General features: G+C 42.1%; 1 protein-coding gene across 2 annotated transcripts in view; it reads left to right on the plus strand.

The window, feature by feature from the left end:
- The first annotated feature begins 298 nt into the window (after window positions 1–298).
- LOC148891954 (solute carrier family 53 member 1-like) overlaps window positions 299–26,807 on the plus strand; it is an 86,408-nt gene continuing 59,899 nt past the window's right edge. For both annotated transcript variants that reach the window (XM_089007466.1, XM_089007467.1), the window contains exons 1-7: window positions 299–2,039; window positions 6,224–6,275; window positions 9,844–9,945; window positions 10,073–10,296; window positions 13,729–13,878; window positions 18,310–18,393; window positions 25,206–25,287. In XM_089007466.1, coding sequence (XP_088863592.1) covers window positions 1,971–2,039; window positions 6,224–6,275; window positions 9,844–9,945; window positions 10,073–10,296; window positions 13,729–13,878; window positions 18,310–18,393; window positions 25,206–25,287 — 763 coding nt within the window. In that variant the 5' untranslated portion in view covers window positions 299–1,970. The remainder of the gene's footprint in view (window positions 2,040–6,223; window positions 6,276–9,843; window positions 9,946–10,072; window positions 10,297–13,728; window positions 13,879–18,309; window positions 18,394–25,205; window positions 25,288–26,807) is intronic.

The following is a 26,807-nucleotide window of genomic DNA, read 5'->3' on the forward strand; positions in this document are numbered from 1 at the left end:
TCAAGGGCGATCCAGACGTGACGTCAGGAATCGTCACCAACTCAAAAACAAGACTTCCTGAATATTCAGCGTGAGTCTTAAAACGTAAGATGTAGCTACAGTATATGCGGTGGAATCTTTGTAAAATACGCTCAGTAGAAGTCATTTGATGCAATTTTACAAATTATGGACACAACTTGTCCGGAGACGTCGGTTGTTTAAGGACAACGGACACCTCCGGACAAGTTGTGTCCATAATTTGTAAAATCACTTCAAATGACTTCTACTGAGCGTATTTTACAAAGATTCCACCGCATGTAGCTAGATTTTACGTTTTAAGACTGGCGCTGAATATTCCGGAAGTCTTGTTTTTGAGTTGGTGACGAGTCCTCACCCTACGTCACTGAAGGAACGCCCCTAACTGAGAAAGCACTTATGTTGCATCACCTCAATGCAGTTTGCGGTACTTTGTTTGGTCTGAAAACTTCGTGTTGATCCGTGTCGATGGCGAAATTAGAAGGGAAACACATAAATAACACAATGGTGAATCGATACACTATATGACGTACAGTGTATTTGATGTTCGCTTACAAAACGTCCCAGGAGACAATTTCCACAGAGCTTTGTCGCCCTCTCCTGCCTTTTTTGGGTACTGTGAGTACTAAAGAGTTTGTCACTACATTTATGTCCAGATGCCTCAAAATGACTAAAATGAATAAATTCTTCAATTGATTGCAAAACATGTATGCTTTCCTCTTCAGAACTATTTAAATCACAGTCATAACTGGATGAGTAACAAGAAAGCATCTTTTCCGAATCTGAAACCATTGTTTTGATTCTCGAGCAAGGCAAGACGTCTTGGCGTTACACCACAAACAAGGGGCCGGGACCTTCTGAAACTGGCCACTTCCGGGTACAATTTGAAGTCATTTTTGGACTCTTTAAGTCATTTTTATTTGTGTTTTTCATTTGACTAAAACTATACTGCGTGTTTTGGGTATTTTTCGATGCCATACAACGTTTTTCTGATGTCAGTTAGGAAACAAAAAAGTGATGTCGGTTGTCCTTTCAGTAAAACAGCAATAAAATGAAACATATCTCACCTTTTCAAAATCTAATTATAAATTGTGAACAATAACAACAATCTCTAATTTTACCCCAAATTTCCTTATAGCTCTAACATTCCGGCCCCTAATTGTCTTTCTGAACATAAATAATTACCAAATTAGCATATAGCGCCATGAGGTGGCAGCAAGAAATGCCAAAAATTAATTGTTCAACAATGTCCATTGTACAAGTGTCTCATCATGTCAGGAACTCTTTTATGAAGGTACCAAATATAAAACAAAAAAGAGTTTGGAGTCAGAGGTTACCGGCACATGACTGACCGGTGGAGACCAGCCTTTACCGATGTCTCGTGAAACTGACAAAACAAAATTTGGTCACAGGACGCACAAAAAGTCACTGCTGGTGAAGAGTCGTGGCTTGGCGTACTTGTCCGTCAATGTCCTTAATAGTCTCAATTACATGTCCCATCGTCCATGAATTCTTTGCTGCTGAGTTGTTCACGATTAGGACGATATTATTTTCACTGATATTCTTCTGTGGACAAGACCATGTATGTCTTTTCTGTAAATCCGGTAGATACTCCTTAGGCCAGCGTCGCCAGAACAGGTCCACCAGATACTGGACGAAGAGGTAGAGGAGGAAGAAGACGAAAGTGCAGATGCCGCAAGAGTAGCAGTCGAAGAAGAAGCAGTCGCAGTAGAAGAAGAAACAGTCACAGAAGGTACCGAAGCAGAAGCACGCGAAGAAGTCGTTGTACAGAAGGCGTTCAAATTCCGAGTGGACAACTATCCAAACGTGTAAACAACGCGTCTCTTCTGTCAAGATTAGCTGTACACAATTTGATGTTAGTCATCTGTCGTTTGTCCTAGTGGGATTTTTTTTCAGTTGGTCAATCACTGAACCTGTGGGGGTCCAAACCTAACATGAAATTCACAGAGCATCTTTCGGCTCACATCACCCCGGAATGGAGAAAACAATATATTCAGTATGAGGTAAGTGCAATATAAGGTAACTTAAAGTACGTGCTGTAAAGATTAGCATTTTGTTGTTTACATATAACGGAAATGATTCATTGCAGGCAGTGTATCGTTTAATTGTTGTATGTCTCAATTATCAAACGAGACGTCAAGTATCTAAAATGCTGCTTTTTTTGGGAGGGTAGTCATCGTCTGTTGGCACGACCACAGCGTCAGTCACCCGTAGAGTAGTCGAAACACTTCGTTAATACATGCCGACGAAGCATGTTCTTGTTATTTTATATTGGAGATGCCAGCGTGTCGTCATTTGTTATGATCACGTGATCGGCCGCTTACTTCCGGTAGGCAGAAAGCCAAGTAAACAACAGTTGTCAGCGAGTTGTTTTTTTTTGTAGGCTTATGCGTTTCATTTTCGGTTTTGATGAATGAAAGTCTTCGCTGTACGAACCGTTTTGTGAAAGGATCGGCTTAAATGTTCACCGAATACCGATCGCTGAGAGAAGAAAACAGCTATGGCTTCAGGCCATCAATTGAAAGAATTGGATACCAGAACATTGCGGAGGTCGAGGAGATCATTTTTCTTCAGGTTTCTTTCCTTACATATATATTTGTGCATAGAAAAATAGTGAATGTTTACTTTTTTTTATAAAAGCAAGTTAAAATTCAACTTGATGCATTGCATGCATATTCACCAATGCCGTTTCATTTTTCATTCACCAAGTAAAAATATGGTAATCATGAGGGTTTATATACTTTTATTATGTTCATAAAAAAAGAATAATTTTCCATATGAAATAGCAATTCTGACTCAAACAAGTGAACAGCACCGGTTATCCCATCACACAGCTTGGACAAAACCAAGACCCTTTTGGCTTCCTTCGTATGTCTACACCAGGGGTGTCAAACTCATTTCACATCGTGGGCCACATATGGCCTCGGTAGATGTCAAGTGGGCCGGACCATTAAAATGATACCATCCATGCTATAAATAAACCAAATATCACGTCTTTCATTAGTTTTGGTGTAAAGAAGCACAAGAACATGAGGAAAAGGATAAAATTTAATGAACATTCTTTTACACAACATTTCGTTTCATGAACAAATGTGCCATTTACTTTTATCATTCACAATTGCAACTGTTCCCAATGATTCTACAACGGCACAAAACTTGAACAATAAATTGGTATCAAAAAATATAGTCTTGCACTTTAAGATGAAATTAGATGTATTTGTTCTTGATATTTGGCATATTTTGGCATGTACAAGTGCATCAGTACCAGGTGTCATGTCCTGACTAGCCGACACTTTCACAATGTCATTTGAGTGCTTGTTTGTGAGCTTTGAACACATTTTTCTTTGATTGATATTCATTTCTGAGAAGATTTGTTCACAAAGGTAGGTTGTTCCAAACATGCACAAAACTTTGGCAGCCAGGGCTGTTAATTTGGGGTACCCTGTTCGGATTGAACACTCCAAATTGACCCTAGGTGTGAGTGTGAGAGTGGCTGTTGTATGTCTGTGTGCCCTGCGATTGGCTGGCAACCAATTCAGGGTGTCCCCCGCCTTGTGCCCGAAGATACCTGGGATAGGCTAGAGCACCCCCCGCGACCCTGACGAGGAATAAGCGGTACGGAAAATGGATGGATGGATGTTAGTCTAGACTGATCAAATTTGTCCAGACCTACGGTGGCAAATTTGCATCACATTGCAAATCCATTATTTCGAGCTGGATTTTGACTGCTAGATCAGAAGCTTTAACTGTGAAATATGAGCGAAAAACAAAAAATTCTGTCTCAAGTTCACCAAATACCCAAAAACGTTTCTCAAACTCCCACAGTAATCTTGCAATCTTGTCTTTGTACCGCTTTACGTCCGCATAAGGTCTGGTCACACACACATTGAAAATTCTACACTCCTCATCTACATTTCTACGTTTGGATCATGACATTTTGGCTAATGAGGGTGTTGAAACCGACGTTGCAAAAAAAAGACCGTTGTTGAAAAAAACACTGTTTTCTACTACGCTGATCGAAACAGCCCCACTCTGCCCCATTGTGGACAATTCTTGGATTGCACCCCATTAAAAATATGAATTCCATGTTGTTTGTGCATTTTTTTCACTTTTAAATTATCCTGCGAGCCTCATCAAATCTCCTTGGTGGCCGGTTCCGGCCCGTGGGCCAGATGTTTGACACCCCTGGTCTACACATTCATAATGAAACCATGTATATGGACAGTCAACACCATCACACATGATCATACGTCCATGCTCCTCCTGACAGATGCTCCACACATTATCCACTGACTCCTTATCAGGAATTTTGTCACTAGGTTTTGGTCTGCTGTTCTCAAGTTTTCTTGATACAACTTCTGGAAGGACATGGTCAAAGAAAAAAGTCACATTATTTTGTGTACATACTTTTGAAGCTGCACTTGTGTGTTGTATCTGTGTCCTTTTTTCAAATGCAAGTCCTTGTCAAGACAAAATGACTCGTCATTGACAGCAGTAGCTATATCACTGTCCATGAGTGTGAAGGGACATTTCACCTCCACACATCTTTTCCCACAACATGTACATGACACAATTCCATCACATGAAACTGCGATGTATTGTCTGGTTTCACGAACTAACAAATCAATTGTTGTACAGTGAAAGTTGGAATGACTCTTCACTTCTTACTTTGAATATAGATTTCTGGCACGTAACTCATGATCAATGCCCCATGCCACTGCGGCTTTCTTTGATATATATATATATATATATATATATATATATATATATATAGTAAAGTCTCGTTATATCGATATTCTAGGGAGTCCGAAAAAAAATATTGATATAACCGGGACTATCGATATATCCGACCCTGCGCGCATGTAATTTTCTCCGTGCGTGCATAGAAATAGTATCGTAATAAGCGGGACTATCAATATAACCGATATATATATATATATATATATATATATATATATATATATATATATCAATCAATCTGCCTGCCTGCCATGCATGTTTTTTGGAGTGTGGGAGGAAACCGGAGGACCCGGAGAAAACCCACGCGGGTCCACCGTGACCACCACTCATATTTATATATCCCTAATGTCCAGACATGGCGGCGCCGGACACAGCAATGATAGGTCTCTACTCTCAGGTTGGGGGGGAGCAGAGGACCACTCCCTGTGGCCCCACTGATTGTTCATATATTGATATATATATATTATAGACTATTACACCCGCGCTGCAAGAAGGAGAGGTACCGCCGCTCGTTCCTACCGACTGCTGTCAGGCTTTGCAATTCTCAATGATCACATGTGAAAAAAATAAAACCTGGACACTTGTAAATATGGGTTGATGCAATATATCAATATGCATTTCTTGTTACTTGCACTATGTAGTTTTTTTATGAGACGGTTTTGCACATTTACATTTGCACAATATACAGTTGACATTTTTATTTGTTATGCTTAGAATATCTTTCAATTGCTGCTGTCGACTGCAAATTTCCCCATTGTGGGAAGAATAAAGGTTTTCTGATTCTGAGTCTGAAGTTCTCGAACCATCAGTTGCTGCCTTTAAATTCATCAATAAACGGCGAACTTCGAGGGTGCCACATGACGATATCAGTAAATTTGCCGTGCTTTCTCGGATATGATTGCTTTATTCTTTATTTAAGTTTTTCAACCTCTTTTATTGCCCGAGACCGATGGTAGCAATGGTGGACTTAGCATATTGGTACTGGGCCGTTAAGTCAGACAAACGCACACCTCGGTCGTGTTTCTCAGTGATCTCCTTCTTCTCCTTGACTGTAATTTTGTTTAGTGTCTTCTTCGGCTAAACACGAGCCTATGGTGGCGTCTTTTTTGGTCCCATAACAGCAAAAGTCTCTGTGATAAATCATTGAAGACAAACGACACATGCATTCAGAGAAAGGGGGTGTGGAAAGGTAGGTGGCGCTGTTCGGTCGTGTGGTTTGGTGTTCTTCCGCCGTAAATTCGTCCGCGAGCCGTGGTGGGGCGGCGCTTCGTCTGTATCCCGAAAAGTAGTGCGTATGCCAAGGTTTAATTATCATAAATTTAACGTTCGTAAACCGAAACGTTCGTAAGACAAGGTGTTCGTAAACCGAGGTCCCACTGTATAGTGTTTACCTGTCACAACCCATTAGTCAATACTACTATATTTATGATGCAATCTGTTTCTTCAGGCATTCAAAGAGATGTTGTATGCGGCTCAGGACCAGGCCCCATCCATTGAAGGTATTTTATTTCTCACTCTCGCTCTCTCACTCACACGTATGCATCTTCACTGAATGTGCCAATTTTAAAACTTTTTATTTACTGGGTGCACGACAGTGACGTGCGGTAAGGTTCATGGCTGGTGAGGCACTGACGTCATCACAGTCAGATTTACCAACATGGGAACTTTATAGAGTAGCTTATTCACCATTTGATTGGCAACAGTTAATGTGTTTTGTTTAAAATGTCATGCCAGCAATCTTTATATACACAAACTGTAACATGGAAAAAAATATACAAAAAATGTTAGGATCGTGTTACCTTTACTTATAAATGAAGTCCATGCGCCGCTCCTTCTTAAGAAAGGCGTCGATAACTTCTTTGTAGAAGCCTTCCTTATCTTTCTTCAGTTTTAAAATTCTCTCTGTCTCAGTTTATATTATATATTTATTCTGATACAGAATTCTTGGACTCAGAATCAGAATCATCTTTATTTAAGTATGTAGAACACACAAGGAATTTGTTTCCGGTAGAACACGCTGCACTAGTATCGTCGTCAAAAAAACTGCTAAGTGGCACTATACAGTTCCATTTTGGCTACTGTTGAAAGAGTTCAAAGAGCGCCCTGACACAGAGAATATTCGTGTGCCCTCAAAATCAGTAAGAGAGACTAAGACGGAGTAGCCCAGATTTAAAGGGTACATGCCTATTCAAATTTAGCTCCAACAAAACAATTAATTTTTCATTGGATTCCTCTCATTATCCGGTCTGTGATGTCGTCCTCTGAGTGGTTCTTTTGACCTCTAGGCTGGCAGGGGTGGAGATATCTCAAGTTGCGTCATGTTGTCACCTTTCACCTCCGTTGTGCATTATTTGATCATTTTGTGATTTCACACTTCCTTTGTGTGATGACATTATCTCATGGTGCCTATTACACACGTCTCCAACCAAACACTACATCTTTGTACTCTCATCTAGTTATTAGAAGCAAGGCTCTATTTTTACACTTCATTTCCTCTCATGGACTAATCTAATAGACCATCACAGCAATTACCTAAATAGTAGACTATATTAATAAAATAAATGGATGAAGAGAAGAAAAAGCAAAAAGGTGTAATAAAAACACATGAAATGACAAATAAAACATATAACAAAAATGTATGATAAAAGCAAATTATGAAATATGACATTTCATTCCCTCTCATGGCCCCTGTCTGGACACCACAACTATTTCATACACTCTCAACCAACGGAACATCGACACGTCCATCTGACTCTATGACTTTCTTTTGTGACAGCATCACATACTGGCCTCCAGGTGGGAGGGGGCCAACAGTCCTTTCGATCACCCGAAGTGAGAGGGGTCTAATACATGGAACACAACAACATCCACAAATCACCGTAATTGCCAAGACAATAGTAGCCGACATCATTACAGATGCAATTAAACACTTTTATGACCCAAACATATTCATCCAATCTGACCACCACTCAGTATTGACAATTGAGTGTTCTTTCATCTTCTTATTCGAAGACCGGAGTCTGTCCAAGGCCTTGGTCAATCGTCCACCAGGTGCTGTGTTTTTGGGAATGAAACTACAACAATTTTATTTAAACATCTCACGCACACCACTTTGCTTACCCAATACCATGTCCAGTGCCATACCATTTTGAAACGCTATCAAAGATGTTGCTGGCAAATGTTTGTGCACTGCCGCCAACGAGTGTTCCATTAACCTGCCGTGCATATCTTTGGAATGTGCGACAAAGCCGCAGTACCCAGAGAAAACCCACACCAGCGCAGGGAGAACTTGCAAACTCCACACAGGAAGGCCTGGGGTGGGATTGAACCCTGCACCACAGCACTGTGAGGTTGGCTCACTAACCACACATTTCAAAAGGTTTTGGGACATTGTGGATGGCTTGTCCTGCAAGGCAAAGACAAAAACAACCAACAGTTTTGGACACATAATTCAAAATCCAGCATACAGTATGTGAGTTCTCAGTGGCATTGGTAACTTGCACAACTGTGAAGGCACCGATAATGCTGGAAGATACAGACAAGTTTTGGAGCAACACATGTTCCTATCAAGTAACATCTCTTTCACGGACGCTCTCACTTATTTCAGCAAGAACAATGTCAAACCACGTTCTGCATGTATTGTAAGAGTGTGACTTTATGGTAAGAGTGCATGTACAAGACTGGCCTTCATGCAGTCTCTGTACTTGTCCTCCTTTAAAATGTGTGATGCATTACAAAGCATAAAATAGAACGAGAGACCCTGTGCTGTTGAACAGATGAAACCATACATCAAGCAAGAATGTGAATTAAGTCTATTTACAGTACCAAGCTTCAGCAATTAGAGTCCTCGGCTTCCAAAGGTTTATCAAATGTTTTTAAAAGAAAGAGTTATGTAAACATGACTCTGTCCACGCTTGTACAACTGCACAATGGCAACCTTACATTTCGGAATGCCCTTCCATACTTATTTATCATGCGCTTCTTTATAATGATACTTGTGCAGCCTGTACTACCGAAGACAAATTCCTTGGGTGTTCAACATACTTGTCCAATAAAGATTATTCTGATTTATTTATGTCTGTGTAGGCTGTGCCGATTACCATTTTGTGTTTGGGAGACTTTTACTTGTGCTGATGACCATTTTGTGTTTGGGAGCCTTTTACTGAGCGAGTTGCTTGTTCTGTAGCCACAAAGCGACATAAGTCTTCTTGTGCCGGTCCCAAGCCCGGATAAATACAGAGGGTTGTGTCAGGAAGGGCATCCGACGTAAAAGCTTGGCCAAAACAAACATGCGTATCATACCTCTGAAGATGGACGTTACTGATTCGCGGTGGCGACCCCTTGAAGGGAAAAGCCGAAAGGAAAAGAAGAGGAGGAGGCTCTCAGTCGTACAGGAATGGTCCATCGATGAAAATATTTCTTCCAATCATAGCAGAGTCCGGCACCGCCACGTCTGGACAGTAGGGATATATATATATATATATATATATATATATATATATATATATATATATATATATATATATATATATATATATATATATATATACAGGGCCGAAACTACCAGTAAGACTTTAGTTTGCTGACGAAGCTTCTTGGATAAGAAGCGAAACGTCCGACACTTTCAAAGAAGTACAGATGACGGCTGAAGGAACCTTTTCATCTTATTTATTTATTTATTTATTTATTTACTTATTTATTTTCGGGGGGGGGGGGTGTCTCTTGAATGTAATGTCATATTTATCTGCATTCCATTGTCCATATTAGCAGTGGTCTTATATGAACCAGAATCAGAAAACCTTTATTCGTCCCACAATGGGGAAATTTGGAGTCCACAGCAGCAATTAGAAATTGGATGGGGTCGGGGGGGGGGGGTGAAAGGATAGGAAACAAGATATTCTAGCATAAGCATAACAAGCATAGCAAGCATAAGCATAGCAAAATAAAAATATCAACATTAGTTGAAACTGCAAATGTACTTTTGGACTGGAAAAGACATTTATTAATGTTGGGTATGCTGTTTTCTTGTATTGAGTGTTGACAAATGTTTCATTTTTCTTTATGTAGTGACAGATGAGGACACCGTTAAAAGGTATTTTGCAAAGTTTGAAGAGAAGTTCTTCCAGACATGTGAAAAAGAGCTGGCCAAGATTAATACATTTTATTCAGGTAATATAATTCTGTATATATTGACATAAATTGTGCATAGTAGAGGCCTAACAAGAACAGTTCCACACAACATTTCATTCGCTAAAGTTGTATCCCCATGTTATTTTCCCTGAATTTTCCCTTCCAGAAAAGCTGGCTGAGGCTCAACGGAGATTTGCTACTCTACAAAATGAATTGCAGTCATCGTTGGATGCCCAGCGAGAGATTGTAACAAATGGGCAGGGTCTACGAAGGAGGAAAACAGTCTTTACCCTATCACAGCAAGAGAGGTGCAAACACAGGAATATAAAAGACCTTCAGCTGGCCTTCTCAGAGTTCTACCTCAGTCTGATCCTGCTGCAGAATTACCAGGTGTTGAAACACAAACAACACATGAAAATGTTTTGTTTCAGACTTGTTGTTCTTCATTACAGTGTTTGGTAACTTTAATAAACAATATTTTTTTTGTTTGAGAAAGGATAATAGTTTCCAAATGTATGACATTTTTATTCAACTCGTTCACTGCCAGACGCTGCAAAAATGTGTCCACTCCATTGCCAGGGTTTAAGTCATTTTCAGTCAAATTGCAGGACCCACAGAATCGCAAGTTTTATAACTACACAAACATTCAATGCAGCAGAAGAAACATTACACTCTCTTCTTTCATCAGAAAAAAAAGAGTTAATTCCTAAGTTATATAGGTCTGGAGGTATCTGAGCTGGAAATGAGGGCGGCTGTACAAAAGGCAAATTCTGCCCCTTGTTGGAGGGAAAAGATTGCCAAACTCTGCCCCTTCTTGAAGGGAAAAACATTGGCAGAGGTCTGACCAGCGCTTTATTGAAGGAATGACAATTTTCTGATAATCGGCGGATTTCCGACTTTTTAAGATGACCACTCTAATAAAATGTTGCTTAAAAACAACAGATTGACATTATATACTATCCTGGAGATGCGTAGTATTCGTATTATATATATATATATATATACTTTTCCTTTCGGCTTTTCCCCTCAGGGGTCGCCACAGCGAAGCAATGTCCTCCATCTATCCTGGTTTTGTGCATCAGTGACTGCAAAGTAGTGGTTGGTGAGAGTGTAGCCAGACAGCATAGGTTGGTGGTGTGTAGGATGACGCTGGCAGTAAGGAAGATGAAGAAACCAAAGGCTGAAGTCAGGACAAAATGGTGGACGTTGAAAAAAGAAGAGTGTTGCATGACATTTAGGAAGGAGGTGAGACAAGCACTGGGTGGGCAAGAGGTCCTTCCAGATGATTGGCAAACTACAGCGAACATAATCAGAGACTCAGGTCGGAAAGTACTTGGTGTATCGAGTGGAAGAAAGGTAGATAAGGAGACTTGGTGGTGGAATGGGGAGGTGCATGAGTGTATACAGAGAAAGAGGCTAGCAAAGAAGAAGTGGGACACTGAGAGGACGGACGAGAGTAGACAGCAGTACAAGGAGATGCAGCGCACGGTTAAAGTAAAGGTGGCAAAGGCCAAACAAGAGGCCTATGATGACTTATATGCTCGGCTGGACAGCAAGGAAGGTGAGACTGATCTTTACAGGCTGGCGAGACAGAGACAAAGATGGTAAGGACCTGCAGCAGGTTAGGTTGATTAAGGATTGAAATGGCAATGTCTTAACAGGTGCCAGTAGTGCAATAGCAAGATGGAAAGAGTACTTTGAAGAATTGATGAATGAGGAAAATGAGAATGAATAAAGAGTAGAAGATGTGACTGTTGTGGACCAAGACGTAGCAAACATTAGCAAGGATGAAGTGAGGAGGGCGCTGAAGAGGATGAAGGGGGGAAAGGCACTCAGGCCTGATGATTTACCAATCGAGGTATGGAAGTGTCTTGGAGAGGTGGCGGTGGTGTTCCTGACTGGGTTATTCAACAAGATCTTAGATGGTGAACAGATGCCTGAAGAATGGAGACGAAGTGTACTCGTGCCCATTTTTAAGAACAAAGGAGATGTGCAGAGTTGTACGAACTACAGAGGAATAAAGTTGATGAGCCATTCAATGAAACTCTGGGAAAGAGTAGTTGAAGCTAGACTAAGAGCAGAAGTGAACTTTTGTGAGCAGCAGTATTGCTTCATGCCAAAAAAGAGTACGACAGATGCAGTGTTTGCTTTAAGAATGCTGATAGAGAAGTACAGAGAAGGTCAGAAGGAATTGCATTGTGTCTTTGTAGATCTGGAGAAAGCGTATGATAGGGTACCCGGAGAAGAGCTGTGGTATTACATGAGGAAGTCTGGAGTGACAGAAAAGTATGTCAGAGCGGTGCAAGACATTATCGTGACTCTAAGACAGTTGTGAGGTGTGCTGTCGGTGTGACGGAGGATTTTAAGGTGGAGGTGGGACTCCACCAGGGGTCAGCTCTGAGCCCCTTCTTATTCGCGATGGCGATGAACAGGCTGACAGACGATGTTAGACAAGAATCTCCTTGGACCATGATGTTTGCAGATGACATTGTGATCTGTAGCGAGAACAGGGTAGCGGTGGGGAGAACTAGAGAGGTGGAGGTATGCCCTGGAAAGGAGAGGAATGAAGATCAGTCACAGCAAAACGGAATATATGTGTGTGAATGAGAGGGATCCAAGTGCAAGACTGATGCTACAGGGAGAAGAGATAAAGAAGGAGGATGAGTTTAAGTTCTTGGGGTCAACTGTCCAGAGCAATGGAGAGTGTGGAAAAGTGGTAAGTCAGCGTGTCCAGGCAGCCTGCAACTGCTGGAGAAAAATGTCAGGTGTGATGTGTGATAGAAGGGTTTCAGCTCGGATTAAAGGAGAAGTGTATAAAACGGTGGTGAAACCAGCCATGATGTTTGGACTGGAGAAAGTGCCACTGAAGAAAAGACAGGAAGCGGAGCTGGACGTTGCAGAGCTGAAGATGTTCAGGTTTTGGGAGTGACCAGGTTCGATATCATCAGAAATGAGTACATTAGAGGGACAACTCATATAGAGGGACAACTCATATTAGAGGCTTTGGAGAGAAAGTCAGAGAGGCAAGACTGAGATGGTTTGGACATGTCCAGAGGAGAGAGAGTGACTATATTGGGAGAAGGATGCTGAGCCTTGAACTGCCAGGCAGGAGACTGAGAGGAAGACCGAAGAGGAGGTTTATGGATGTTGTCAAAGAGGACATGAAGGTAGCTGGTGTGAGAGAAGAGGATGCACAAAACCGGGTTCGATTGATTCGCTGTGGCGACCCCTGAGGGGAAAAGCCGAAAGGAAAAGAAGACTACCAGACGTTGTACAAATATGTGTCCACTCCAGTGCCATGGTTATCGGAATCAAATTCAAAATACTTCTTATACATTTGAAGCCATCCATAATCTTGCCCCTCCCTATCTGTCTGACCTTCTTCAAATTTCCGTTCCCACTCGGTCCCTCAGATCCTCATCCTCCCTCCACCTCTCTGTTCCCTCTGCCCGTTTCAACACGATGGCGTGCAGAGCTTTCTCCCAAACTCTCGAACTCACTTCCACCCAACATCTGAAATATTGACTCTCTTCCACTTTCAAATTCCACCTCGAAACACATCTGTTTAAAACCACATTCACAGTTTAGTTTAATCAGCTATTTTATTATTTATAATTTTATTTATGGTTTTAGTGTTCTGGTGTTTATGGTTTGATTGTTCTTTTTGATTGTAAAGTGTCCTGGGTGCTTTGAAAGGCGCTTGTAAATGAAATGTATTATTATTATTATTATTATTATTATTATTATTAAATGTTTTTGTGCTTTCATAACACACGTCCATTAACCAGTGTTTCTCTCTCTCCTCTCTGTGCATGTTTACAGAACTTGAATTTCACAGGATTCAGAAAGATCTTGAAGAAGCATGACAAGATTTTGGATACATCACGGGGTGCTTATTGGAGAGTCGCCCATGTTGAAGTTGCTCCATTCTACACTTGCAAGAAAATCACACAGCTTATATCTGAAACTGAGGTAAATACATTTCATAAATTGCTGCAAATTGCTGCTGTAGACTGCAAATTTCCCCATTGTGGGACGAATAAAGGATTTGTGATTCTGATTCCATGACTACAAAAAAGAAGGGATTTTTCAGTCACAAAGAAATAATTGCTGATGAAATTAGGATAAAAACATTTAAAAATGTCACAAATGCTTAAAATCCGTATAATAATGTTATTATTGTGCTTTGGGATCACTTCCCATCAAAATCTAATGATTCTCAACCATTGGACTGCTCTCGAGATACAAACATGATTCTCCAGATTTGCTCGAATATTATTGAGTTCTGGGGAATAGGTGAGCCACTCAATGGCATGCCTACGTCGTCTCATCACTGCTGACCCAGTCACTGGACACTGTAGAATTCCAGGGTCCACTGCACTGCCTTCATTTCTAGCAAAGGGCTTGAGGAGCTCATCCCTGAAAATGTCTTAAAATAGTTTGAGAAATTGTGACAGTCCAATTGCAATCGTTTCATTGCCTTAAGAAGATTTGGATGAATCAGAATATTCAGAGGAATGTCAAAGGAGTTGGTTCCTGTCAAAAACAGTCTTCAAAATACTTTTGTTTCGAATACAGTAAAGTCTCGGTATATCGATATCGGATATATCGATAGTCCCGGTTATATCGATACTATTTCTATGCACGCACGGAGAAAATTACATGCAAACAGGGTCGGATATATCGATAGTCCCGGTTATATCGATATTTTTTCGGACTCCCTTGAATATCGATATAACGAGACTTTACTGTATTTCAAAATTCCCCATTGTGGGACGATTAAAGGTTTTCTGATTCTGATTCTGATCATGTTGGACAAATTCCAGGAATGTGAGAAATATGATGAACCACATCTTGTCAATTTTACACTCTTGAAGTAACATTCACTCAAGTGGCTTCTCGGATGTCAATATGTGTCTAGCGGTGCTTACCTTGTTGAAGCAAGTAACTGTTCAACTGCCAGGTGGTTGTGGCATCTACAACTCAGTGAAAAGTTGCTCTAATTTCTAGCGTTTGTGAGACAATAGGATGCGCAAAACAGGGTAAGATGGAGTACGTTGATGGGCTGTGGCGACACCCGAAGAGAAAAGAAGAAGAAGCTTTGGTCTGTCAACACAGGCGCATTTTGTAAGTTTCAGACTCCTGGAGAAGCACTTGAGTTGCTTGTTAGGTGTCATTTTTTTCTGTCCTTGTTCCTTGGAGCAAGTAACTGTCCGACTGCTGGGCTGTTGTGTCCTCTACAGCCTGTGGAAGTGAAGGGCTCTCCGTTTGTACTTATTTGTCTCTTTGTCTCTGTATTTTCTCCATTTGAGAACTCTACGTGACTTTCTTTGAAAGTTGTGCTCGCATTTTCAGGGGACAGAAACAATCTGCTGAATATACAGGTAACATCTGATTCACGACTGGCGCGAGTTATGACCACCCATACTTACGACCACGACCGCCAGACCTTTTTTTTTTTTTTTTTTAATTCTATGGCTGCTACCGCTACAGCCAGCAACGCGACAGAGTCAGAGGTCTCTGCAGGATGATTTATTAAGCTCCAACACAAAGCGCTGGTCCCAAAAAGAGGAGCAGGGGAGTAATCAAAAATAAAGAATACCAAAAACGACAAGGGGGGGGGGGATGGGAAACCTAACAATGGCGAGAAGCAACTCGCACACGGTGGTGCAGAAACGGAATAATAATAATAATACAGTAAAGTCTCGTTATATCGATATTCAAGGGAGTCCGAAAAAATATCGATATAACCGGGACTATCGATATATCCGACCCTGTTTGCATGAAATTTTCTCCGTGCGTGCATAGAAATAGTATCGATATAACCGGGACTATCGATATATCCGATATCGATATAACGAGACTTTACTGTAATAATAATAATAATAATAATAATAATACATTTAATTTATATGCGCCTTTAAAAACTGGGGTAGGCGGGGGGAAGCTCGGACGAAGATATAGAAAGTCCAGGGTAATACAAAGTACAAATACAAGTTGACAGCGTCCCGTTTTCGTACCCGCTGTCCTGAAGAAGGAAGTGAAGTAAGCGGGGAGCCGTGGCCCCACCCCCAGCTGTCAATCCGAACGTGACAATCGGGGGGAGGGAGGGGTGTCCACCGACGCTGAGGCGGAGTGGGTGGGATCGCCGCAACGCAAACGCCGCGTCGGGCTCACGGTCAGCGCCGCCGCCTCTTTGAGACAGGTGACCTCTTCTGGCTTCTCTGTTAGCAGGGAGAGTGATTTTTGGAAAGCTCGCATGCGTGAGTCAGCAGAAAGCGTGTGCGCCGACACAGTAATAAAGATCGATAATACGAAATATAAAATGATTAAAATGACACTAGAAGTTCTAAGATTTATAAATGAACTGTCAACATTTTGTTATATAATAGTATTCAATAGAAAATGCTGCTTAAATAGAACAGATTGACATCGTATATTATCTTGTCGTATAGGAGATGCCGGGTTGTCGTCATTGGTTATGATCACGTGATCCTCGCGTCAGCCATTTTGAATGCTTTTCTATTTACGATCGTTTGACTTGCGACCGTTTTGTCGGAACCAGACCCGGTCGTAACTCGGATGTTGCCTGTACACTTAATGTACGTGTTAATTAATTTCACGTCGCTTCTCCAAAAGCCTGACCTGAAAGGAAACCCATAGACAGCATGTTTGTTAAGTCCCAAACATTGTAACAAATTAAAGCAAGCCATTTTCACCTCTCAAAACTGGGAAAAAATCTGTTTCGTTAGGTGAGCTAAGCATTTTGGATTGATTATCAAATGACAACCAGAGTTTGTTTGTTTTTTGGTTGGGGGCGGCCGCGTCTGTTCCATCTGTTGTTGAGGACACTTTCCTCTCGGAACAATCTTCTTCAAAATGAGCACGACAAACAAATGAATGCTTCGTGGCCTTCCACCCTGCTCTCGTTTGTTGGACTTGTCTTTCCCATTCCGCCCAAATGGCTGGTATTTCCGCTGGGAATTTGTGTAAACTTACACCTTTTCTTCCATCACCGTTTGGTTCGGGGCCGCCACAAAAATGGACAAAATCCGACTTCAACGGACAGTTAGGACGGCGGAAAAAATCATTGGCACCGCCCTACCCACTCTCGAGGACTTGCACACTGCAAGAATCTGAACAAGGGCGCGGAAAATCCTACTGGACCCTCCGCACCCTGCCCACCACCTTTTCCAACTACTCCCCTCAGGCAGGCGCTACCGATCCATGCGCACCAAATCCAGCAGACATTTAAACAGCTTCTTCCTCCAAGCCATTAACTCTTTGAACTCTTCAACAGTAGCCAAAATGGAACTGTATAGTGCCACTTAGCAGTTTTTTTGACGACGATACTAGTGCAGCGTGTTCTACCGGAAACAAATTCCTTGTATGTTCTACATACTTGGCAATAAAGATGATTCTGATTCTGATTCTGATGCGTGTTACCGCAACGACTCACCATCAAGTTATTTTTGTTGTTTTCCTTATAATTTTGCGCTCAACACAGTGTTTTCAGACTAACCAAAGTGCCAAAAATGCACTCAAACTCGCCTGTGTATCGCTTTCTCGCTGAGGGAGTTCCTGAATATACGTCACTTCAGAATCAGAATCAGAAAACCTTTATTCGTCCCACAATGGGGAAATTTGCAGTCCACAGCAGCAATTTGAAAGGGGATGGGCTGAGGGGTGAAAGGATAGAAAACAAGATATTCTAAGCATCGCTTGAATAAAAATGTCAACTGTATACTGTAAATGTGCAAAAACCGTTTCATAAAAACTGTACATAATGTAAGTATCAAGAAAGGCATATTGATATGTATTGCATCAACCCATAATTACAAGTGTCCAGTTTTTTCTTTCCCACATGTGATCATTGAGAATTGCGAAGCCTGACAGCATTCGGTAAGAACGAGCGGCGGTACCTCTTCTTCTTGCAGCGCAGGTCTAATAGTCTCCCGCGTAGCTGAAGGAGCTACGGCGGCCTGGTAGTCGGGTGGTTAGCACACCGGCTTCACAGTGCAGAGGTCGCCGGTTCGCGTCCCGGTCCGGCCTCCCTGTTTGCATGTTCTCCCCGGGCCCTCGTGGGTTTTCTCCAGGTCCTCCCGTTTCCTCCCACACTCCAAAAACATGCATGGCAGGCAGATTGACCACTCCAAATTGTCCCTAGGTGTGAGTGTGAGAGTGACTGTTGTACGTCTTTGTGTGCCCTGCGATTGGCTGGCAATCAATTCAGGGTGTGGAATCTTTGTAAAATGCGGTCAGTAGAAGCCACTTGAAGTGATTTTACAAATTACGGACGCAACTATGCTGGGAGGTGTCTGTTGTCCTTTAAAGAGATAATGAACTGTTCACATGGTATGCACCTTGTGGCTCACACGATAACAACTTGATGCTGTCTTTCAGACATTGGTCACAACAGAATTGGAAGGTGGTGACAGGCAGAAGGCAATGAAGAGACTGAGGGTCCCTCCATTGGGAGCTGCACAGGTGAGACACATGCGTGGATAATATGCTTTATAGTCTGGGTAAGGCTACACAGCCCTGAAAATGTACATTCTTTCATTCATACATTTTCCAATCAAATTTATGCTCACTAGGGTCGCGAAGTCACGAATGATCTTCTTTTGGAAGTTTCAACAGTAGCCAAAATGGAACTGTATAGTGCCACTTAGCAGTTTTTTTGACAACGATACTAGTGCAGCGTGTTCTACCGGAAACAAATTCCTTGTGTGTTCTACATACTTGGCAATAAAGATGATTCTGATTCTGATTCTGATTACTCTCCATCGTCATCCTTCTTGACCTCACTGCAGCTTTTGACACCATTTCTCATCCCATCCTCCTTGACAGACTATCCTCCAGAGGGATCACCGACACGCTACTACGCTGGTTCCACTCTTATCTCTCTGGCCGCTCTCATTTCATCCAAATGAACTCCTTCACTTCACAGTCCTCTCCTGTATCTTCTGGTGTGCCCCAAGGCTCTGTCCTGGGACCGCTCCTCTTTATCACCTACCTTCTTCCGCTTGGCAATATTCTCCGTTAATTTGGTATACAATTTCATTGCTTTGTGGATGACAACCAGCTCTATCTCTCCAGCAAACCCGACGCCTCTATTCCACCTTTTCCCTTTCACTCTGCTGCTCTGACATTAAATCCTGTTTTACCCATAACCTCCTCAAACTTAACAGCGAAAAAAGTGAAATTGTCCTCGTTGGTACAAGATCCACCTTGAGCAAAGCTAACATTTTCTCTCTCACTATTGACAATTCCACCGTTTCTCCCTCCCATCTGGTCAAAAACCTAGGTGTCATTCTTGACAGCACACTATCTTTCCACTCCCATATAAATAACCGATCTGCATACTTCCACCTACGCAATATCAATCGTCTTCGCGCGTCTCTCACTCCTCTCACCACTGCTATCCTCGTTCATAATCTTGTCACCTCCTGGATTGGCTATTGCAATTCACTTCTCTCTGGTGTCCCTCAGAAACTTCTCTACAAACTTCAACTCCTCCAGAATTCTTCAGCCCAGATCATCACCAGAACCTCATCCTTTCACCACATCACTTCTGTCCTCCAAGAGCTCCACTGGCTCCCGGTCAAATATAGAATCAACTTTAAAATTCTTTTTCACACATTTAAAGCTATCCATAACCTTGCCCCCCATAATACCTATCTGACCTTCTTCAAATCTCTATTCCCTCTCGTTACCTCAGATCCTCTTCCTCCCTCCACCTCTATGTGCCCCCATCCTGTCTCAGCACGATGGGTGACAGAGCTTTCAGCTGCCCTGCCCCCAAACTCTGGAACTCACTTCCTCCCAACATTCGTAACATTGATTCTCTTCCTACCTTCAAGTCCCACCTCAAAACCGACCTATTTAAAATTGCATTTTCTGTGTAGCTCTCTCTCTTGTTTCTATTTATAATTGTATTTTCTTTATTGTATTCTGTTTGTGCTTATATTTTATTTATTATAGTACCTATGCTTGTCTGTGACTGTAAAGTGTCCTTGAGAGCTTTGAAAGGCGCTTATAATATTGGATGCAGAAAAGGTGTGGTTGCCGCTGCTCACCCGCAGAAAAAAATATTTTCTAACTGTAAAATCTCCTTGATAGTCTCCTTGATATTAAAATGTAATGTATTATTATTATTAGCAACCCACGACCTCTGTACTGTGAGGTCGACACGCTAACCACTGGACCACCGAACTGCTTATAAAGTACAGTGATACCTTGGTTTCCGAACCCCTTGGCTTACGAACTTTTCGGTTTACGAACGTTAAATTTATGAAAAAATTACATTGGCATATGAACTTTCTTTCAGGATACACATGCAGCGCCACAATGAGTGATGTGTCGTTCGCGAATGAGCCCGTTCTCTAACAACAAAATGGCAGCCAACTGTTTTTGTCCTCTATTCCCGCTCCCAGTCTTCGGTGAAAGCCACATGGTTCGTCAAGAACGCAGCGGTGAGGGGGTGGGGGTTACAGACAGAGAAAGAGTGAGGCCATTCTCCAAAAAAGAATATGGCAGCCAACTTTTTTTGTCCTCTATTCCCTGCCCCCAGTTTTTGGTTAAAGCCACGTGAGTGGTCAAGAACGCAGCAGTGAGGGGTTGGGTTACAGACAGAGAGAGACAGAGAAAGAGTGAGGCCGTTAAACATTAAAGAGACAGGCCGACGACAGAGAGAGAATGAGAAAATTGATAGAAAAGAGTGACATTTGGAATCGTTTAAACTTTGATAGTTCAAAGGTAGAGTGTAGACTGCAAGGTTAAAATATCCCGTCAATCAGGCTCCACAAATAACACAATTGATGAGAAACAAGGTAACATTATCACAGAGAAAGCACCTACAAGGGATCATTCCTCTAGATGGTGAAAGAAGAAGGCTACGTTCCTCATCAAAGTCAAAGTCAGCTTTATTGTCAAAGATGCTAATATGCATGACATACAGCACAGATGAAATTAATGTCCTCTCGGACCCAGCATGCAAGGCACTAATAGTTGGCTAACGTGGCTAAAAAAGACATACAATTGACAACAGACTATACATGTAATTTCTGAATGTAAAGTGAGGTAGTGTCGTATGTAAAGTGAGGTAGTGACCTATGTAAAGTGAGGTAGTGACGTATGTAAAGTGAGGTAGTGACGTAATGTAGTAATGCAAAAAATAACAAGAAGAAAGGGTTGAAGTGGTTGAAGTGAGGTCTTGCAGACCTCACTTCAAGTGTTTAATGCTGATTAAACCGGCCACTCCATTCTATCAAGCCATCAACGACCATCACAAAGGTAAATAAAACAACTTTATTATATAGTACCGTTTATTTCTTTAATTATAATACCATAGCACATTTATTATACATTAAATAATGTATATTTTGTATAGTTTTAAGGCTGAGAAAATTATTAAATAGATAATTACGTTTTATGGGAACAGATTATTCACATTTTAATGGTTTCCTATGGGAAATTAATTTTTGGGATACGAACTTTTTGCCTTACACACTATGTCTGGGAACCAATTAAGTTCGTAAGCAACTGTACACTTCAACATTAAAATATACATTGTGGTCCAATGTTGGAAGGCAAATCCATTTTGCAATGATGGATCACTCCGGATTACTTCTTCTTTTCCTTTCGGCTTTTCCCTTCAGGGGTCACCACAGCGAATCAATGTCCTCCATCTAACCCGGTTTTGTGCATCCTCTTCTCTCACACCAGCTACCTCCATGTCCTCTTTGACCACATCCATAAACCTCCTCTTCGGTCTTCCTCTCGGTCTCCTGCCTGGCAGTTCAAGGCTCAGCATCCTTCTCCCGATATAGTCACTCTCTCTCCTCTGGACATGTCCAAACCATCTCAGTCTGGCCTCTCTGACTTTCTCTCCAAAGCCTCTAATATAAGTTGTCCCTCGAATGTACTCGTTCCTGATTCTATCCAAACTGCTCACTCCCAAAGAAAACCTCAACATCTTCAGCTCTGCTACCTCCAGCTCTGCTTCCTGTCTTTTCTTCAGTGGCACTGTCTGCAGTCTAAACATCATGGAAGGTCTCACCACTGTTTTATACACTTTTCCTTTCATCCTAGCTGAAACCCTTCTATCACACATCACATCTGACATTTTTCTCCAGCCGCTCCAGCCTGCCTGGACACGCGTCTTCACCTCTTTTCCACACTCTCCATTGCTCTGGACAGTTGACTCCAAGTAATTAAAATCATCCACCTTCTTTATCTCTTCTCCCTGTAGCATCACTCTTGCACTTGGAATCCTCTTATTCACACACATATATTCCATCTTGCTGCGACTGATCTTCATTCCTCTCCTTTCCAGGGCATATCTCCACATCTCTAGTTTCTCCGCCACCTGTTCCCTGTTCTCGCTACAGATCACAATGTCATCTGCAAACATCATGATCCAAGGAGATTCTTGTCTAACATCGTCTGTCAGCCTGTCTATCAACATAGCAAACAAGAAGGGGCTCAGAGCTGATCCCTGGTGGAGTCCCACCTCCACCTTGAATTCCTCAGTCACACCGACAGCACACCTCACAACTGTCTTACAGTCATGATACATGTCTTGCACCGCTCTGACATACTTTTCCGTCACTCCAGACTTCCTCATGCAATGCCACAGCTCTTCTCTGGGCACCCTGTCGTACGCTTTCTCCACATCTACAAAGACACAATGCAATTCCTTCTGACCTTCTCTGTACTTCTCTATCAGCATTCTTAAAGCAAACACTGCATCTGTCGTACTCTTTTTTGGCATGAAGCCATACTGCTGCTCACAAATGCTCACTTCTGCTCTTAGTCTTGCTTCAACTACTCTTTCCCAGAGCTTCATTGTATGGCTCATCAACTTTATTCCTCTGTAGTTAGTACAACTCTGCACATCTCCCTTGTTCTTAAAAATGGGCACGAGTACACTTCGTCTCCATTCTTCAGGCATCTGTTCACCATCTAAGATCTTGTTGAATAACCCGGTCAGGAACACCACCGCCACCTCTCCAAGACACTTCCATACCTCGATTGGTAAATCAGCAGCCCCGAGTGCCTTTCCTCCCTTCATCCTCTTCAGCGCCCTCCTCACTTCATCCTTGCTAATGTTTGCTACGTCTTGGTCCACAACAGTCACGTCTTCTACTCTTTGTTCCTTCTCATTTTCCTCATTCATCAATTCTTCAAAGTACTCTTTCAATCCTGCCATCACACTTCTGGCACCTGTTAATACATTGCCATCTCTATTGTTAATCACCCGAATCTGCTGCAAGTCCATACCATCTTTGTCTCTCTGTCTCGCCAGCCTGTAAAGATCAGTCTCACCTTCCTTGCTTTCCAGCCGAGCATACAAGTCATCATAGGTCTCTTGTTTGGCCTTTGCCACCTTTACTTTAACCGTGCGCTGCATCTCCTTGTACTGCTGTCTACACTTGTCCGTCCTCTCAGTGTCCCACTTCTTCTTTGCTAACCTCTTTCTCTGTATACACTCCTGCACCTCCCCATTCCACCACCAAGTCTCCTTATCTACCTTTCTTCCACTCGATACACCAAGTACTTTCCGACCTGTGTCTCTGATTATGTTCGCTGTAGTTTGCCAGTAATCTGGAAGGACCTCTTGCCCACCCAGTGCTTGTCTTACCTCTTTCCTAAATGTCATGCAACACTCTTCCTTTTTCAACATCCACCATTTTGTCCTCACTTCAGCCTTTGGGTTCTTCATCTTCCTCACTGCCAGCGTCATCCTACACAACACCAACCTATGCTGTCTGGCTACACTCTCACCAACCACTACTTTGCAGTCACTGATTTCCTTAAGATGGCGCCGTTGACACAAAATGTAGTCTACCTGTGTACTTCTGCCGCCACTATTGTAGGTCACCCTATGTTCCTGTCTCTTCTGAAAGAAAGTATTCACAATAGCCATTTGCATTCTCTTAGCAAAGTCAACCACCATCTGTCCTTTGGCGTTCCTCATCTGGAGTCCAAACCTGCCCATCACCTCCCCATCATCTTTGTTTCCTGCCCCAACATGTCCATTGAAGTCTCCACCAATTACAACCCTCTCACTTCTCGGGATGTTCTGTATGACTTCATCAAAGTCCAACCAAAATGTCTCCTTCTCCGCCAGCTCCTACTACATCCTACTTGTGGGGCATACCCACAAACAACATTGAACATCACACCTTCAATTTCTAGCTTCAGACAGTTCATTCTATCTGATACTCTTTTTACTTCTAAGACATTCCTAACAAACTCCTCTTTTAAGATAACCCCAACTCCATTTCTCTTTCTGTCTTCACCATGTTAGAACAACTTAAACCCTGACCCTAAGCTTCTAGCCTTACTCCCTTTTCACCTGGTCTGCTGGACACACAGTATGTCTACCTTCCTTCTCTGCATCATGTCAACCAGCTCTCAACCTTTACCTGTCATTGTTCCTACATTCAAAGTCCCTACTCTTAGTTCTATACTCTTGGCGTTCCATTTCTCTATTTTCCTCCGGGCACACTTCCCTCCTCTCCATTCTTCGACCAACAGTATTCAATTTTCCACTGGCACGCTGAAGGTCAACAGTACCAATGGCGGCCGTTGTTAACCCGGGCCTCGACCGATCCGGTATGGGTTTCAGAGGTTTGATTCGCATAATTGTTTTGGCAATTTTTTTTACGTCGGATGCCCTTCCTGACACAACCCTCTGTATTTATCCGGGCTTGGGACCGGCACAATAAGACACTGGCTTGTGCCCCCTTGTGGCTACATTATCACTCCGGATTACTATATATGACAAAACAACTTTCCTTCCTCTTGATTATTGTTAAATGTTTACAGGTCCCTTTTTCTTAATGTTATAATATTAATAGAAATAATAAATATAATTTTGTCGCGACCGTTTGAAGGTTTAAACACTGGTTAACAACGTCACACCGCACATAGCAAATGCAACAGAAGAGAGTATGCCGGAGAGAGGCAGGCAAAGGATCAGAGTCAACAAGGAGATGAAACACTAACCAGAGTCAACAGCGTCACGAGACACAAGTAAAGGTGCTAAGGTGCTGTGAAAGATGCTCAGTCAATCAGCTCATGGGCAATATCCACGTGTTCTGTTGTTGGTCAACGTCACACCTTGCACATAAATTGTGATGTACTGAAACAGCGATAAATGAAGCAATATATCGAGGGATCTCTGTAATACAGTCCATGGTACTTTCTATGGTTCAAATACATTTATGTCAAAAATTCCTTCCCCTCTTTATGTTTTATGTGTTCTTCATACTCTTTCTTTTTTCTTACAGCCAGCTCCTGCTTGGACCACCTTTAGAGTTGGCCTTTACTGCGGAGTTTTCCTTGTGTTATTGGTCACTGTTATTATTACAGGTATGACACACACACTTGGATCATATTATATTTTGTTGCAGTGCATTGCGCAGAGCATACAATTCTTGACTGGTTTTACACTCTTGATTTTAAAATACTGCTACTACTACAACTACTACTACTACTACTACTACTACTACTACTACTACTACTATTACTACTACTACGACGACTACTACTACTAGTTCTACTACTACTACTACTACTAGTTCTACTACTACTACTACTACTACTACTACTACTACTAGTTCTACTACTACTACTACTACTACTACTACTAATAGTAATAATACTACTGCGACTACTAATAATACTAATACTAATACTAATAATTGTATTAATAAGTGACTTTGAACACACTCAAGGACACTAAAACCACAGATAAAATTTGAAGTTGAATATCCATCCATCCATCCATCCATCCATTTTCCGTACCGCTTATTCCACATTAGGGTCGCGGGGGGTGCTGTAGCCTATCTCAGCTGTCTTTGGGCACGAGGCGGGGGACACCCCGAATTGGTTGCCAGCCAATCGCAGGGCACACAAAGACATACAACAATCACTCTCACACTCACGCCTAGGGACAATTTGGAGTGGCAAATCTGCCTGCCATGCATGTTTTTGGAGTGTGGGAGGAAACCGGAGGACCCGGAGAAAACCCACGCGGGTCCGGGGACAACATGCAAACTCCACACAGGGAGGCCGGACCGGGACGCGAACCAGCAACCTGTGCACTGTAATAATAATAATAATAATAATACATTTAATTTCAAGCGCCTTTCTAAACACCCAAGGACACTTTACCATAAAAACAATAAAACAAAGCACATAACAATAAAACCATAAGTAAAATGATAAATAATACTGTGAAGGCGGTGTGCTAACCACTCGACTACCGGGTTAGTGGTTACAGGTATGATTGGCTGCGGGTGCAGAGTATGCAAATTTGCATACTCGGCACCGGTAGCCAATCAGAAGCCTGTTTCGTGCTTCGGACTATACGTGACTGAAAAGTGTACTTGAGGGTTTTGAAAGCCGCTTAGAAAGAGGAGTCTACGTGGCTTTGAGAAGACAACGCAACACAAACATTGCATTGTGCACTATGACGACAAACGACAACTGGAGCAAAATTTTCAGCAAGGGATATTTACCATAACTTAAGCGAGGGAGCATTTGTGGTAGGTACTTCCTTAATTTAAAAAAATCCTTTATACTTCCCAACAATGTTTTTTTTGTTTTTTGTATTTTTTTGCGATTAGTCGTCTTATTGTTTTTCAAGTTGTGAAAAATGGGTCAGGCAATTTTATGGCCGGGCAGGCAACCTTTCAGAGTTGTCTGCCCGGGTGTTCACTAACTTTTTGTCATGAGTTTCAGACACTGTATATATATTTAAAAAAAATTCTCGTCCCACCCCGACTTAGGTGGTGTCTGTCCCCCATTTTAGCTCGGGTCCTCGACAAGAGGCCAGGAAGCTTGTGGGATCTGCGCAGTATCCGTGCTGTTGCCATCACCGTGCTTTT

This window comes from Hippocampus bargibanti, linkage group LG11, assembly GCF_051943395.1.
Source record: "Hippocampus bargibanti isolate YZ-2025 linkage group LG11, ASM5194339v1, whole genome shotgun sequence".
Taxonomy (NCBI): Eukaryota; Metazoa; Chordata; class Actinopteri; order Syngnathiformes; family Syngnathidae; genus Hippocampus; species Hippocampus bargibanti.